General features: G+C 39.7%; 1 protein-coding gene across 1 annotated transcript in view; it reads left to right on the top strand.

Annotated features, from left to right (window-relative positions):
• Nucleotides 1-4,818, top strand: part of yipf2 (Yip1 domain family, member 2) — an 11,406-nt gene extending 6,588 nt beyond the window's left edge. The window contains exons 6-9 of the mRNA XM_044182086.1: nucleotides 460-576; nucleotides 678-844; nucleotides 2,625-2,807; nucleotides 2,895-4,818. Coding sequence (XP_044038021.1) covers nucleotides 460-576; nucleotides 678-844; nucleotides 2,625-2,807; nucleotides 2,895-2,975 — 548 coding nt within the window. The 3' untranslated portion in view covers nucleotides 2,976-4,818. The remainder of the gene's footprint in view (nucleotides 1-459; nucleotides 577-677; nucleotides 845-2,624; nucleotides 2,808-2,894) is intronic.
• Nucleotides 4,819-16,636: the final 11,818 nt, after the last annotated feature.

Below are 16,636 nucleotides of genomic sequence, written 5' to 3' on the forward strand. Positions count from 1 at the left end.
GTGCATCTCCTCAAAAATGTAACTACACGTTTGGTCTACAGCGGCTACGGAGATACCGTGTGGCTGCCAGTGGAGATTGTTGAGGGTAAAGACAAAATGAAGGAAGTTGAAAATCACACGTATTTTTCCTGCGAAAAGGGTGTAGATTTTTGTGGGAATTCCAGCAAATAACGGGATGTAAATTTCAGGTATTCTATAGAGAAAATATGCTTATAATAATCAAATGGCAGAAAAAATCTTCCAAATTGATGACATTGTTTTGTTTCTTACGTCTTTAAAAAGCCAGTAGTAGTAAGATTTTAAGTTTAGGTTTCAGTGGGGAAACTGTTGCACTTACAGTGGGCCTTTGGTGCTGAAGGTTAGTTTGGAAGGTAGGGTGGCAGGAAGTTAGGAAATGAAAGCAGTCACTGAAAGTCTTCATGTATAGCAATGTTGGTGTGTGTGTGTATGTGTGTGTAGGTCCATTCTGGATCTGTGTGACACTGGTGTTCTCAGTAGCGATCAGTGGGAACTTGTCCACCTTTCTCAGTGAAATGGGAGACCCTGCCTACCACTACAGACCACAGTTCCACAGAGGTCAGTCCTCCACATGGTCTTTGATTAACCCTAATTAGTTTGTCGTAGTTTTGCCGAGTCATGCTGAGTCTATGTTTCTTTGTCCTGCTTTTTGCTCGCAGTGACGATAGCTGCAGTAGTGATCTTCTTGTATGCCTGGCTGGTGCCAATTGCTTTATGGGGTTTCCTGACCTGGCGGCAAGGGGCTGAGAGGCAGATTGGGGGCTATTCCTTCCTGGAGACTGTGTGTGTCTATGGCTATTCCCTCTTCATCTATATCCCCACCTCGGTGAGTCCATCACTCTCTCCTGGGTTTTGAGTTTTACTAAAGGATGTCAGGGTCATAATAAGCTGTCTTTACACAGACAATTCCAGTATAGAGCACCGTGTGTTTTGGCTTAAACTTCAGTGTTCAGATGACAAAAAGGTAAATGAGCACTATTAGTCAAGACTGCAACTGGACTTTTTATATCCTCTCGTACATGAACAGTGAGGTCTTAGAGAAAAGCCCACTTAGACTTGCTACCAGTTTGTCCCAGTGGCCACTGCAGCCCAAAAAGCATTTTTAGTAAAACTGTTGACAGGACACTACTAACTGCAAAAGTAACGTTAAAGCTATCTTTATTTAGCAGAAACGCACAGGCGGAGCCATCAGGAGAAACACTAACGAGCAAGTGCAGTGGGCTGTACACCACATAAGCAAATCCGGAAACTAGAAAACTTTTTGGCTTATGCGTTCTACGAGCAATTTTCATTTAAAGATCCAGTGTGTAGGATTTAGTGGCATATAGCGGTGAAATTGCAGATTGCAACCATTTGAATACCGCTCGCATCACCCTCCCTTCCAAGCGTGTAGGAGAAACTACGTTGGCTGCAAAATTCATGAAAAACGTGAACGGCCATATCTAGAGCCAGTGTTTGGTTTGTCCGTTCTGGGATACTGTAGAAACATGGCGGTTCAACATGGCGACCTCAGTGGAAGGGGACCCGCTCCCTATGTAGATATAAACAGCTTTTTCTAAGGTAATGAAAACACAATGATTCTTATTTTCAGGTGATTATACATTCATGAAAACATACTTAGTAGTAGTATTATATTCCATTTCTGCCAATAGCTCTTCTTAAATGTTACACACTGGACCTTGAATAGGTGCCATCTTTGAGTCCAGTATCCAATTCTTATACTACATCTATGGAAAATCCCCACTCTCATGTAGTGACGCGAAATCCTGTGGTGGGTCCGTTTTGCTTTCACACTACAAAGGAACTACACCAGAGTCCTCTTGGGAGACCCCTCAATCAAATAATTATTCATTCTAGGTTAAGTGCTGATGTCAGTGGTTGGTAGATTTTGGGAAAGAGACTGTGGTGTGTATTTTTTAACCCCCACAGCGCCACAACTGGGTGGTTTCTTCAGCTTCGGGTTCCGCCCAACACAGATAAGACCCACAGTGAGGTTAAACCCACGGGAAGATGTTCTGGGGTAAGCTGAAAAAGGCTTATTTCGGCTAGTCAAGACTGGTGGCTACTCCTTGTGTCTGTTGGGAAAATGGGAGGCTCTGTTATGCTTATGGGTTCAGAGGCCTAGGCGCCGATTTGTAGATTATGTACACAAGGCGAAAAACTTTTGAGTTTTCGCTTAAGTCTCAATTTGCCACCACTGAAGTATTCTTGTATTTTAAACCTGTCTTATTCTATTTCAAGCTCTATTTTAGCCTGTTTTTATTTTCTATTCTCTTGGCTCTCTAATGACTGTTTTTAATTGTATTTAAATGTCCTTTTGCGGTGTGTTTCTTTTGCACTTTGTCGCGATGCATTTGATGTTTTGTGTGAAGCACTTTGAATTGCCTTGTTGCTGAAATGTGCTATATAAATGAACTTGCCTTGCCTCTTTTCAGGAGGCCTCGGACCGGTTGTTTAGTCTGCACCAGAGTTTGATTGACAGCTTTCACATCAGCCTAAACGAACCAAATTAAACAGACAAATGCACCAGTTTGACTGAAATGAACCAAACCCGTTCTGAAAGCACACTTAGACATGAGTAACCAACATGTAACCATGGTTTCCAGGTTTTGTGGATCATACCATTTGAGTGGTTGCGCTGGACACTGATCCTGGTTGCCATGGTGATCTCTGGCTCAGTCCTGGTCCTCACCTTCTGGCCCGTCGTACGTGACGACACCAAGTTGATGGCAGTGGCTACAGTTGCATCCATAGTGGTTTTGCACACGCTGCTGGCTATTGGGTGTAAGGTTAGTGAGCAACGTGAATGTAGCCTCATATCAGTTGTACACATTTAACTTTGATTGAATAGTTGATTTTTTTCTCTTTTCTTTCAGCTGTACTTCTTCCAGACAGCAGTCCATGTACCAACACCGGTCCCTACACCCCCTCCGATTCACATAACACTGACCACCTAACTCCACTGACCAATAGGAAAGAGGAGGAGTGTTTGCAGGGAGAAAGGAAATGAAGGATCGCTCTGTTGTGTTTGGAGTAACATGCAGATATAAAGCTTTGTACATTGTGTGATTTGTTCAATGCTGGTGTGATGAAGTGCTGGGATGGGTGTATGTATGGTTGTTTGACTAATTTATCCTGACGTGGCTCTGCTGTGACTGAAGAAGCACTTGATCACTGCAATAATTGTACATTTCTACTGTGATGTTTCAGGATGTGGTGCACCGTACCAGTCTAGCATGGCCTCCTTGATTTCCCTCATTTTATCAGCAAGATTTAAACACAATTTCAAAAGAAGAAGACATATTACTTATCAATAGAAGAGAAAAAGGAGTAAGACTTCTAAATCAAATACAATCATAAAACCATGCTAGTACCAATCATTCCTTTCTACAAGATATCAGATGGACAACAACAGAGTTCTTCAGCTTAGAGAAATAAGTTACAGCAGCATCACATCAGTACTTGTTAGTTGGATAAATTAATTGTTGGTGTTCATCAAAAGGTGCAGATCCAAGAAAGTGAAGACAAAGCACCTTTTAAAACTAAACTTCTCATGTGATGTTTGGGAATGTACTTGTGACCAAAGCTGTCCAGAGGCAGAGTAACCTCATTTGTGAGGACAGTAAAACTAGGTGCCGCCATTATTCTTTTCATTCTGTTTATTTGGTGAAGCTGATGATTATTTTTTTGTATTAATTGTTTAGTTTATAAAAGATAAGGAAATGGAGAAGAAATGCCCAAAAAATATTGAATTTACAATTAAATAAATCAGAGAATCACATTAACAGCAGACAGTTTGATTTGTCATAATAGGAAAAGCACAGGTGTTACCGATAACATTAGCAAACTGAAGCAGCTAAATTAGCTGTCATTAATTTTTTTATTTACACATTTCCTACTGTGAATGTAAATGTATTTCACGAAAAAGGCCAATCGGTATGAAATTTGTTGCTGAACGTCACTTTGGTGGTCCCTTGAATTCTTGTTAAGCTAAGTCATCAAGTTAAAATTTACATTTGTCCAACACTTAGGTTTCTGACCAGATACCTGCAAAACGTATCAGCCTCAGCTGTAATTTGTGTTTAGTGCTAATTAGCAAATGTTAGCATGTTAACAAGCTAAACTAAGTTGAATGAAATGGTCAACATATACCTGTTAAACATCATGTTAGCAATGCCATTAAAACATTTGTTAGTATGCTGACATTAGCATTAGCTCAGTTGTCTTAGTGCAGCCACAGAGCTGCTAGCGTAGCTGTAGACTTTTAGTCTTGTTGCTTGATAAATGGCATGTCGAGTAATAATTTTCTATTAATCAACTACTTGACTAATCATTTCAACACTAAGTGAAACTTTATCATAATTGCACCTCAAACTCACATTTGAATGCTGTAAAGCAGGGCTAACAGTTGCTCTCCTCCAGCAGCTGCAGCTTTCAGCAAATGATGCAAAATTTCAAGAGTTAACAAATCTTCTTGTTCAAAACTCAAAACATTGTATCCTGTGAATGTATTCCCATGAAGCAGCCTGCTTCAGTCAGATGTGGGAACGGAAGCCAAGACAGTAGTGCAAGTTTATGAATGTGTTTCAATGAACTAAGACTGGATCTGCTGATGCACCACACCACTTCTACCAGTAAGAAACATGGAGAGCTCAGGCTCTTCACCTTCACTTACAAAAGGATTTAAGTTGCATTTATGATTTATTGTAAATTGAGGAATAGGCTTATGTCTGCAGAACTATTTATTCCCTACTGTGATGTTGTTTAGGGGTTTTTTTGTTAATAAATTTAAGAGTCTTACTTATTGTTTGTCCACAATTACTAACAGTACTTCATCAATTATTGAATAACTACAGTCAGTTATCGATAACAGTGCATGCACTGAGGAGGCACAAGAGGAGGCTTTTGCTGACTCAATCAGCCTCGTGAACATCATCCTACCTCCTACTACTTGAGTCAGATCTAAGAGAAAAAATAACTCAAGACAAATAGAAATAGCCATACACTGACATTAAACAGGCTGAACCAGCAATGGGACTCTGGAGGAAGACTTATTTGGTGCTATGTGTTTTATTGCAGTGCTGTAGACTCAAGTCAGATATAAGTCACAAAAATGAGGTCAAGTCTTGAGACTTGACTTACTTGAGACGACTTGACTCAAGATTTGAAAGCAACAATGTTCAAGTCAATTAAATTTTATTTATATAGCCCAATATCACAAATTTGCCTCGAGGGGCTTTACAATCCGTACAGCATATGACACCCTCTGTCCTTAGACCCTTGTGAGAGAGGTCCTGGGGCGGCTGCTGGTCCAGCACAGAGAAGCCTGAATGAAAGGAGGAGGAGAAACTAGGGAGGGAGGGAGAGATGGGCACACAGCTGTGCTTCTGGGACACAAATAAACATAAGGTTAGAGAGATGCAGTGGTTTTCATAAAGTTCACAGTTTTCCCATTGGCAGGACAAACATGGACTGTAGTATTACGCTTAATTCAGACTGAGACCGACCCGCCGGATGGATAAAGGTAACAAGGTAATCAAACCTAAGCAGCTAACTTAAAGTTAAGGCGAACAGATGAGTTTAGGCGTCAAACCCTGGAACAACACAAAATACATAGTATAGTGAAATAAACTTTAACAGCCAGACGCCTCACATATTTCATTATTAGGTCTGCACATTGAGGGGACTCAGTAATGTAAAAAGTGTCATTTTAATGGTCAGCAATTAGTGACCTGGAAGACTTACCTGATTTGTTTTTCCTTATGAAGACTTGTTACTTGACTTGGACTTGCGTTCAAGGATTTGAGACTTTACTTCAGACCTGCTTTGACAAGACTTGTGACTTGACAAAGACTTGTCTTCCCACTGCTAAAGCAGGTAGCCTTAATGTTCATCTGAAAGCTAAATGGGCCGAGATGAAACATGTTAGAAGTTAAGACACTGAAGTGCTGGTAGTGGAGTGAGGTTATCTGGGTTGTGGAGTTAAGTCTTAAGCTCCAAGGAGTTCACCTGGGCCTTGATATGAGCACGAGGATTTTGAAAGTTAGCTCTCCAGGGGCTTACTGTCCGAAAAAGGGAGGGAATGCTTACACAGCAGACTAGGGTAACATCCTTGAGACTATTGGCCTGCATTTATAGCTCCTGGTACAAGTGACCCAATTCAGACCCAATTTTTTGCACTTATTATATTCTGAACATAAAAGGGAGAGAAAGCTGATGATAAAACTGTAAGCTGAAAAGTAACTAAAGCTGTCAGACAAATGTAGTGGAGTAAAAAGTACAATATTTGCCTCTGAGATGTGGTGGAGTACAGTACATCAGTAAATTTACTCCCACCACTACAAATATGTGTGAATTTTCCATAATATCTTACATGAACATTGTCTTTTCTGTGTGTAATTAGAACAAATATCTTAGCATCAGCCTTGATGAGAAATTTCCATTTAAATATAACTTAGAAAAGCCTGTTGGTAAACTAACAGAAGCTTTTTGTTCAGAAACCGAACCACCTTCCCTCTGACTTGGAAAAGGAGGATTGTTGAAGCAGTTTTTCTCCCAGTTCTGGACTATGGAGATGACACATCATATAAACATCCACCCTCTCACAAGGGTCTAAGGACATCATATAAACATCCACTTAGAAACAACACAATCAGCTGACTGTCTCTTTTGTACAAAGCTGGAGGACCTCATTCTGATATGGGACTGCCTGACAGTCAACCTCTGGGTTACCCTGTTGCATGTATCAGACCTCTTTTTTCTCTTTATTGAAACGTGACAAAAGTGTGACATGAGAAAATATGATAAGAAAGACACAAGACAGAGGAGAAAAAAGAAAGAAAAAAACGTAGATATTGGGAGAAAACAGTAGCTGTGATGTGTAGAGGAAAGGATGATATTGATGGGATATCTGAGATGTGTGTTTGTGTGTATGAAGTTGCGAGAAGGGTATGGGAAGGGACTGTGAGAGCTGAGCTATCCCGCTTACACACAGTCCAGGACGCGCGATGCAGGGGTAGAAAACACAATGCCACAATGTCATGATAGCTTAATTATGGACATTTTCAGTATTTAGAAATGAAGTGAATTGCTGGAAATCAGTCAAAATACTGTTTAAATGTAAATTTGTATGCAGCACTTGACATTTTCCAAACTTTTTACCACATGCTCTGGCTAGCTAACGTGGCACATGGAATTTCAGTGATAAACGGCAGCTAGTAGTAATGATAATGCTAACAAAGACTATACACAAAGTTAGCTCTACAGGCAGTGAGAAATTAACTGAGTGTCCCGAATCATCAACTGGCAGCACGGGTTAAAAGCACAGAAGAACCCCCACTGACACAAGTAACATTAGCATTTAAAAAAGTAACATTAGCATAAAAAGAAAAGTAAAGTTAGTATATACTATATCAAATTCCAGCTATTTGCCTGTTGCACAAGTTAAGAGCACAGATCCTCCCTCATTCTGGATGTTATATTGATGTCATGTATGAAAATCCCGATGTTTCCTCAAAATATACCAGACATACAGTGGTGTGAAAAAGTGTTTACCCCCTTCCTGATTTCTTATTTTTTTGCATGTTTGTCACACTTAAATGTTTCAGATCATCAAACAAATTTTAATATTAGTCAAAGATAACACAAGTAAACACAAAATGCAGTTTTTAAATGAAGGTTGTTATTATTAAAGGAAAACAAAATCCAAACCTACATGGCCCTGTGTGAAATAGTGATTGCCCCATCTGTTAAAACATAACTGTGTTTTATCACACCTGAGTTCAATTTCTCTAGCCACACCCAGGCCTGATTACTGCCACACCTGTTCTCAATCAAAAAATCACTTAAATAGGACCTGCCTGACAACGTGAAGTAGACTGTCAAGATCTTCAAAAGCTAGACATCATGCCGAGATCCAAAGAAATTCAGGAACAAATGAGAAAGAAAGTAATGGAGATCTATCAATCTGGAAAAGGTTATAAAGCCATTTCTAAAGCTTTGGGACTCCAGTGAACCACAGTGAGAGCCATTATCCACAAATGACAAAAACATGGAACAGTGGTGAACCTTCCCAGGAGTGGCCGGCCGACCAAAATTACCCCAAGAGGGCAGCGACAACTCATCCAAGAGGTCACAAAAGACCACACAACATCCAAAGAACAGCAGGCCTCACTTAGAGGCCTCAGTTAAGGTCAGTGTTCGTGACTCCACCATAAGAAAGAGACTGGGCAAAAATGGCCTGCATTGCAGAGTTCCAAGACTCGTCAAAAACATCTTGATGATCACCAAGACTTTTGGGAAAATGATCTGTGGACTAACGAGACAAAAGTTGAACTTTTTGGAAGGTGTGTGTCCCATTACATCATGGCGTAAAAGTAACACCGTATTTCAGAAAAAGAACATCATACCAACAGTAAAATATGGTGGTGGTAGTGTGATGGTCTGTGGCTGTTTTGCTGCTTCAGGACCTGGAAGACTTGCTGTGATAAATGGAACCATGAATTTTGCTGTCTACCAAAAACTCCTGAAGAAGAATGTCCGGCCATCTGTTCGTGACCTCAAGCTGAAGCGAACTTGGGTCCTGCAGCAGGACAATGATCCAAAACACACCAGCAAGTCCACCTCTGAATGGCTGAAGAAGAATAAAAGACTTTGGAGTGGCCTAGTCAAAGTCCTGACCTGAATCCTATTGAGATGCTGTGGCATGACCTTAAAAAGGCAGTTCATGCTCGAAAACCCTCCAATGTGGCTGAATTACAACAATTCTGCAAAGACAAGTGGGCTAAAATTCCTCCACAGTGCTGTAAAAGACTCATTGCAAGTTATCGCAAACGCTTGATTGCAGTTGTTGCTGCTAAGGGTGGCCCAACCAGTTATTAGGTTTAGGGCATAATCACTTTTCCACACAGGGCCATGTAGGTTTGGATTTTGTTTTCCCTTAATAATAACAACCTTCATTTAAAAACTGCATTTTGTGTTTACTTGTGTTATCTTTGACTAATATTTAAATTTGTCTGATCTGAAACAACAAGTGTGACAAACAAAGAAAAGGCAAAGAAATCAGGAAGGGGGCAAACACTTTTTCATTACCATTGTAGATATATGCCAGATGAGGTTGAGCAAAAACTCATATTAGCTAGATAACTGCAATGTATACAGGTTAAACTTCACTCCTAACAAACTGTCATTACAGGATTTAATGAGTATTATTTATCAACCACACAGGATCATGAAACTCTGCACACCTGTTTGATTTTTATTCTCTGAAAAGTCCCACACTGAAATTTTAAATGCATCATGGCACATTGATCACCAAAGCATTAATAACAGAGCCTGACAGATGTTCACACATTTCATTAAAAATGAGTGTTTCTTCCTCACCAGGTTCTGTGAAAAACTGACCACCTTCCAGTACTCTGCACCATATAAAATCCAAGGCTCTGACCACATCACTGCAGCTAATAGCCAATTCTGCAGTCTGAGCTAACAGGGAGGTTTCCTTCTTGAGAAAATGAACATTTTCCGTCTGTTACTTTGGGGATTCGTGCAGTTTAAGGCACAAAAACTTTGAAATGGCTACATTCACCTTTTCATGTTGATCTACCCATAAGATCTGTCATGCTGGTTTGTTTTCTAACCCCCATCTCACTGATGACGTTCAGAAACCCGTCTATACTACATAAAGAAAGAAAAGCATAAGAATAGTAACAAAAACAACTATGGGGGGGGGTCTCCCAGAAGAGTGGCTGGTAGATGCTCAATCCAGGTAGCAGAGAAGCGGGAGCTCCAGAGGAAGGAATCTACAGAGGCCCTGCTTCTACAAAAAGTGAGCTATTTTAATGGAGAGTAAAAGAGTGAGATATGGGTAATACCTATGGAAGCAAATAATAGCCATAAAGATTTGAAACTTATAAGCAACCAAATATCTAATTGTGCTGAATACCTACTTGTGCAACAAATTATTTGGTATTTAAATTATTCAGTAGTGATTAAATTTCTAAATTAGGTATTCAGTTGCTTGTAAGATTAAAATGTTTACGGCCAATATTTGCTTCCATAGATACCTGACCTGATGATGTGACAACACTCAGGCTGTACTACACACTGTTAGCTCTTGTCTGTGAGATGAATGAATGGTGTCACGTTTGAAGCAGTTAGTGTTTAGGCTATAGTTTGAACGAATCAAACATCCACGAATTAAAAGTAATGTCTTTGCTGGATAGAACTAACATCAGTCAGTTGATTTATATTTAAATGTCAGGTGTAAAATGTTACTTAATTTGTGTTCATTGCTCAAATATGTCATTAATCATCAACCAACTTTCATATTGTGGGCAAAAATGCCAAAAGTGTAAATAATAGCTTGAATGTTCTGTAAAGCTTAGGAAACAATTGCCATCTTTAACATCTGTAACTTGTGTAGCCTTAATGAACGGCATCCGTCCCAATTCTCGAGTGGATGACGAGGTTAGTTATAAATGCATGGGTCATTATTTATATTGAAAATTTGCCACAGCTTCTCAACGGATTAGTTTGTTTGCGAATGACAGGCATCATTTTATCAGGAGACTCCTAGTATCAGCAGCAGCGTGAGCAGCACAGACACACAGACAGGTGGGCCGCAGGCTCTCAGGTGAGCTCTGATGTCAGGTTGAAACTGCATGCAGTAAGTTTGAGTTGATTGAAAAACAAGTACAAGAGGACGTTTTGGAATAGTTTAAATGTTGGAGCATTTCTGTGGCTCTGTCACGAAGCATTATTTTATCAGACACTCTTGAGTTGTGTGGCCCAACAGACTGACAGAGAGGACAGAGCCACAGAATCTCAAATTTTATTAATTTTCTGTCTCAGATTTCCATTTACAAATATCTGTTTAAATCTGAAAAAAAAACACAATAATAGTCCTGTTTTGGGCAAGTTATATTAGCAAATACACACTGCAAGCTCTTTTGGAGTATGTATGAATCTGTACGTGCTCATGCATGACAAAGAGCACACGAAATGTGCATAAAAGCTGTCGGACAAAAAATGTCCTGGTGTCCCAGTGCTAAAACCAAACCTTCGCCCTTGCAGTGAAGGCTCAAATAATGGTAAGAATGCTGGTAAATAACAGACAGACAGAGAATCAATTAAAACAATTAAAAGGCCAAACTCAGCCTAAAGCAACACACATCCTGATTTTGAGTAATCTGTGGCGATAATTCCATGATTTTGGATGTGCTGAAACCAGCACCTTCTTCAGGTCTATACAACAGGAGTCATCACCAAACACATTTGTTACTTTTCCCAGCAAGCAACAAACTAGGCTGAAAGTAGCTGCCAAATGTCATTAATGAAACATTAGGATTATACATTAAAGTGAAGATTTTAGGTTCCAACTGAATTGTGTCCATAGCACCGAGTATCAAAAACAGTGAAATACTGAAAAATGACATTGAATGTCTGGTCAAATTTGTAATCTTGTTGGCTTATTTTTTGATCAGACAGTTGATTTACATCAGATATTTGGCGACTTCAGGCTGCATTTCATTTAGGCAAAGTTCTTGTATAGCTGCTTGTGTTTAGATATTTTATAGGAATAGTTTCGACATGGGAATTTTTCACTTCACTGGTTGCCTGACAGCCTCACAGAGATGACAAGACTCCACGAAGTTACTGCACCTGGCCAAGAAATAGTTAGGCACAAAAACCCCTGTAAAACCACATCGTATTGTTTTTACACCTTTTCAGCGTTAAAGAAATTAGATATAATGTGTAAATTAGTGAGTTTCAAAGGTGCTGGTAGGTGGAATTTGTTAACTTCGGACAGAGCCAGGCTAGCTGTTTCCAGTCTTTGTGCTAAGCTAAGCTAACTGGCAGCTGGCATTGTTCTTAGCTAATTCTCGGCAAGAAAGCCAAGTATTCATTTAACATTTAAGAACTTTGTTAAATGATAAAAAGGATATTGTAGAAAAACATGGTATCTAAAGATACAATGGACGTTATCTCATTGCACTTTTTCTATAGGAAAAGTGCAATGAGATAACTTCTGTTATGAATTGGCGCTATATAAATAAAATTGAACTGAATTATCTATCAAAGTAAGATATCAAAAAAAGTAGAATTTTGGTATTGGTACTAAAAAAATTTAAACAAGCGCCTGCACTAAAATGATCTGATTTTGCCTGCAGTCAAAAATCAGTCCCAATCAGAATTGTCTTTTTTTTTTTTAAACATTTTTTAGAGTAGTAAATAGAGCAATCTAGTTTAATTTGACCGCATTTGTAACATTATTCTCTTAGTGTTAGCTACTGTAGTGAACGCTATGTAGATAGCAATGGCAATGACCATGGTTTCCTGGTGAGTTCTTTCTACTAGACAACACTCACAGCTGAGAAATAAACTCATGACCATCTTTAAGCACTCAATGGGGAAAATGTGATGTGTATGATGGAAGAATCAGTTTTATCAGCTTAGTGTGTAAACTATGTAGTGAGTGTAAATAGCTGTCTTAGTAAGTTGTTGGGGTGACCGTCAAAACTACAGGCCACTGATTGTGTATTCATGACTGGAAATAATAATATCCAGTTATACATCACTTACACATGCTTTTATCAATAACTGCAGTAGATATGTTGAACATATCTACTGCAGTTATGATGAAGCCGGGCCAGTCAGTGGCACAAAACGGCACCCAGCGCATCCAACCACTTTTTCCAGTTTACTTCACCACACACATTGTGATCCTTTATTTTTCTACAATCTAAATTCATCTTTGTTTCATCTGAACTGTTTGGCTCGGGTGTTATATTCCCATTTCTGCTCTTATGGTACACCTTTTTGTTTTTAAGATAGTTGTGTGTCTAGGGATGGCACTCTCAGTCGGCCGACCACTTTGGTCAAGACTGAAACATCTCAACAACTATTGGATGAATTGCCGTGAAATTTGGTTCAGACATTCATGTTCCCTACAGGCTGAATTGTAATAACTTTAGTTGTCCCCTGACTTTTCATCTAGCACCATCATCGGGTCAACATTTTAATTTGTCCAACACTTTGGTTTCTGACCAAATCAGAATCAGAAATACTTTATACTTTACAAATACCTGCAAAACTAATGACATTCCCATCAGCCTCAGCTGTACTTTGTGTTAAGTGCTAATTAGTAACAGTTAGCATGCTAACACACTAAACTAAGATGATGGACATGGTAAACAATATACCTGCTAAACATCAGCATGTTAGCATCGTCATTGTGAGCATGTTGCCACACTATAATTAGCATTTAGCTCAAAGCACTGCTGTGCTGTCCTCACACAGCTGCTGTAGACGCTTAGTATTGTCCTGAGGGGTGTACTATGAAGCGAGATTAATGGATTAGCGAGGTATGTTGAGCCTACACTATGGCATTTAATTAGTCTCAACGGTTATGTGCACGTGATACAAGCGCACAAAACAGTATCCGCAAGTGGAAACGCATCTTCGCGAGGGAGCATTTCTGATCCAAGTGCACAAATAAGGTCCTGCTAGCACGAGGCTGTGACGACCGCAAGCTCGACCCTCCTGACGCGCCCCCCAACTGCTCAACACTTGCTCGCTGGTCAAGTTGACTTTTGAGACTTCGGAGGTGGGGATGGACAAGACAGTGGCTGATATCTCCCCTCCTTTGATTGATCACTTTCAACAACCACAGTCTTTTTTGGCGGCAGAATCATCAAGATGTCGGAGAAAAAAAAGGAAAAAAAAGAGGTAGAGTGAGGAACAGCCACGTCTACAATGCCCTTGAGACAAGTAGCCTAAATCGTGCATAATCAAACTGTAACATAGGCTACTTGTGTCAACAGCATATGATCCATGTAGTTAACAATTGCTACGAAAAAATGTAGACCCAATGCATAAGTTAGTTAAGGTCAGTGCTAGCAACTGCCTGTCTTCGACTGCGTCAGTGATCAAACCAAACAGCCAACGCTTTTCCGCTCGCGGATACTGTTCTGTGCACTCGTATCGCACGTGCATGTTTTTTTTATGTGTGCGTGTTTCGAGACTAATTTAACGCCATACTACAGCCAGAGTTTTCAATGTCGCAAAGGTGGCACTCTTTTAACCTGGCTAGATCGCTATGGTAACTTATGCTGCACACATAAGGAGTGTACTACGAAGCGAGATTAATGGGTTAGCGAGGTACAATGGTAGGTACCTGTGCAATTTCGATCGCCGTCTTGCTGAGTGCATTGCATGATGGTTAGTGAGACCCAACGAGAGCTACATATAATACAGCCTCTATGCTTGACTCAAACTCATTACTCAACACTCTGATAAACAGTAAATTCATCAAATTTTCAGTGCCTCATGTCGCTATTTTCCAAGCTATACGGAAGTGGGCGGAAAAACGATAGATGGACAGGCACCTAAAGGTGCAAGTGTGTAACTCTGATTGAATGAATTCACATACTGATTTGCGGATGTGCAAATTTTCTCCATGACTTCACTTTTTTTTTTTACATGTGTGTGTGTGAGTGTTTCGCACCATATTCACCTCAGCAACTGTAGCAAAACTGAGTCTATGAGTTTCTTAATTTGTGATTCGTAGCGTTGGATTTGTACACCTGCAATGAAGAATTTGAGAAGGTGCAACTGTTGTTTGTGGGAGAGAAAAAAAAAAATTCTACAAGGACACAACTCCTAAAGCATTTTTCTCTGTGACTTTAAATGTACCATGTGACTGTTTTCTACAACTACAGATTCCACTGTCACAGGTGCCCAGTTGTTTTGCTTCAATAATACCTTAGTACTGATTTGTTTTAAAATGAACAGACACGAGTCACTTGGGATTTCTATTGCATCCACTTCTTCAGCAACGAAGAACGCTAATGCTACTTCTGCCAAACGGAGTCAAGCTAACTACGAGCTGTTTGACTTCAGGCACGCTTTTTGATACCTCCCCCGACTGCAATCGGCTTCTTCTATTTTCGAAGCAAGCCGCAACTCGGAGGTGGCTCTCTTTTAACCAGGCTAGATAACTAATGCAGCACACCTAACCTGCTCCGGAGGAGGTTATCTTCAAAGTTTCCTTGCTTCAGGTAATATTAACACTTTAAATTTTACACAGCAACTACAGACCACTTTGGATGATTTTCTGCTTGGTCCTGATTTGCTGAGGTAACTGGCTTATCCAGGTAACTTCAGGAGTAACTTTGTGACACCGCGCATAACGTCTCGATTAACCCGTACTACGAAAGGTGGATACATTTTACCCGAGGTATGCTGTCATGGCAATTTAAGCTGCATCTCTAAACTGCTCCGAACAGGTTATCTTCGTGGTTAACTCGATGTTAACCTATATAGGCCTAGAACTACGTGAATAGGCCTACTCTATTCTAAGCGTAGAATACATACCACATCTGTTGCCTACTCAGTGTTAATGTGAGACCTATCAACACACACCACTTGATAGAATATTTTTATACTTCATCCTGACTTGTTGCCACGTGTGCTTTCCACTGGGGTTGCAGCTGAAATGATTGTTAGAATGAAGTTATTCTTAAAGCAATAGCATTACATTCACACAGGTAGCCTTTAATTAGAGCCAGGTGCTTTAGGGAGTAGAGCTTAATTCATTAACGGGTCATTTTCAGAGATGTAGCCCATGTGTAGACTATAGTTGAATTATCCTAACTGTTTTCACGTATTTATATAGACTATTTTACGTGTCCAAAAAACACAGAGCCAGGGGAGGGGGGGTAACCTGAGAAAAAACTAAACTAGATTAAAGTCACAAATTTAAGAGAAAAAAATCCACATCACTTCCCAATTCACGACGATGTCTCTAAAGTCTCGATGCATATCATAATATGGTGATTGTGGGCTAAAATCAAGAATATTTCTTTAGTGCTAAATCAGATTGCAAAGTAGTTTATAATCTGATTAGGCTATCCACTGCAGGCTTAATACACGGCAAGCATCGGTGTCGGTGTTGTGCTGCAACCTTGCAAAGTGAAGCGATGTGGTTGACAAAAAAAAACAAAAAAAACAAAACACTATTTATGTTTAGTGTTTCTCTTGTAAATTTATGACTATAATGTCAGAGAATATTCAAGTTTTTTTACTTGTAATTTTTTTCTTCTTGTAAATTGACCACTTTAATCTTGGAAATTGAGTTTTTTTATCTGATCATTACCCCTCTCCCTCGGCTTTGTATTTTTTAAACCTACAATGGCCCTAATATGTCGTACCTTTACATCTTAATCATATTACAAATAAAAGAAGAGTCCGTAAGACAAAATAGATGACAAGAACACTAACATTACTTAAGAATTCACTCTGTCTGCAATGCGCTGTCAACAAGTCGGCTTTCTTGACCACCAATTTGTTAGATTTGGCCGTTGACGTTTCTTTAAACTCTTCATATCCAGACTATCAGTGTGCATTCTTTAGGGGAAAAATATGGAGCATGAACCGTTATGAAAAAAAACTCTGCTTGCACTACTGAACACGCCCCTTTTATGCAAATGTGCACAAACTCCAATTAAGGTGAAACCGATGCAACATCTCATTCACCGCCGTAGTACCATTTAACAACAATCTAGGCAGTCAGTTTGTCAACCCCGACTTCCCTTGATGACCCTGAGTTAAATCTGAG

The sequence above is a fragment of the Siniperca chuatsi genome, linkage group LG21, assembly GCF_020085105.1.
Source record: "Siniperca chuatsi isolate FFG_IHB_CAS linkage group LG21, ASM2008510v1, whole genome shotgun sequence".
Lineage (NCBI taxonomy): Eukaryota > Metazoa > Chordata > Actinopteri > Centrarchiformes > Sinipercidae > Siniperca > Siniperca chuatsi.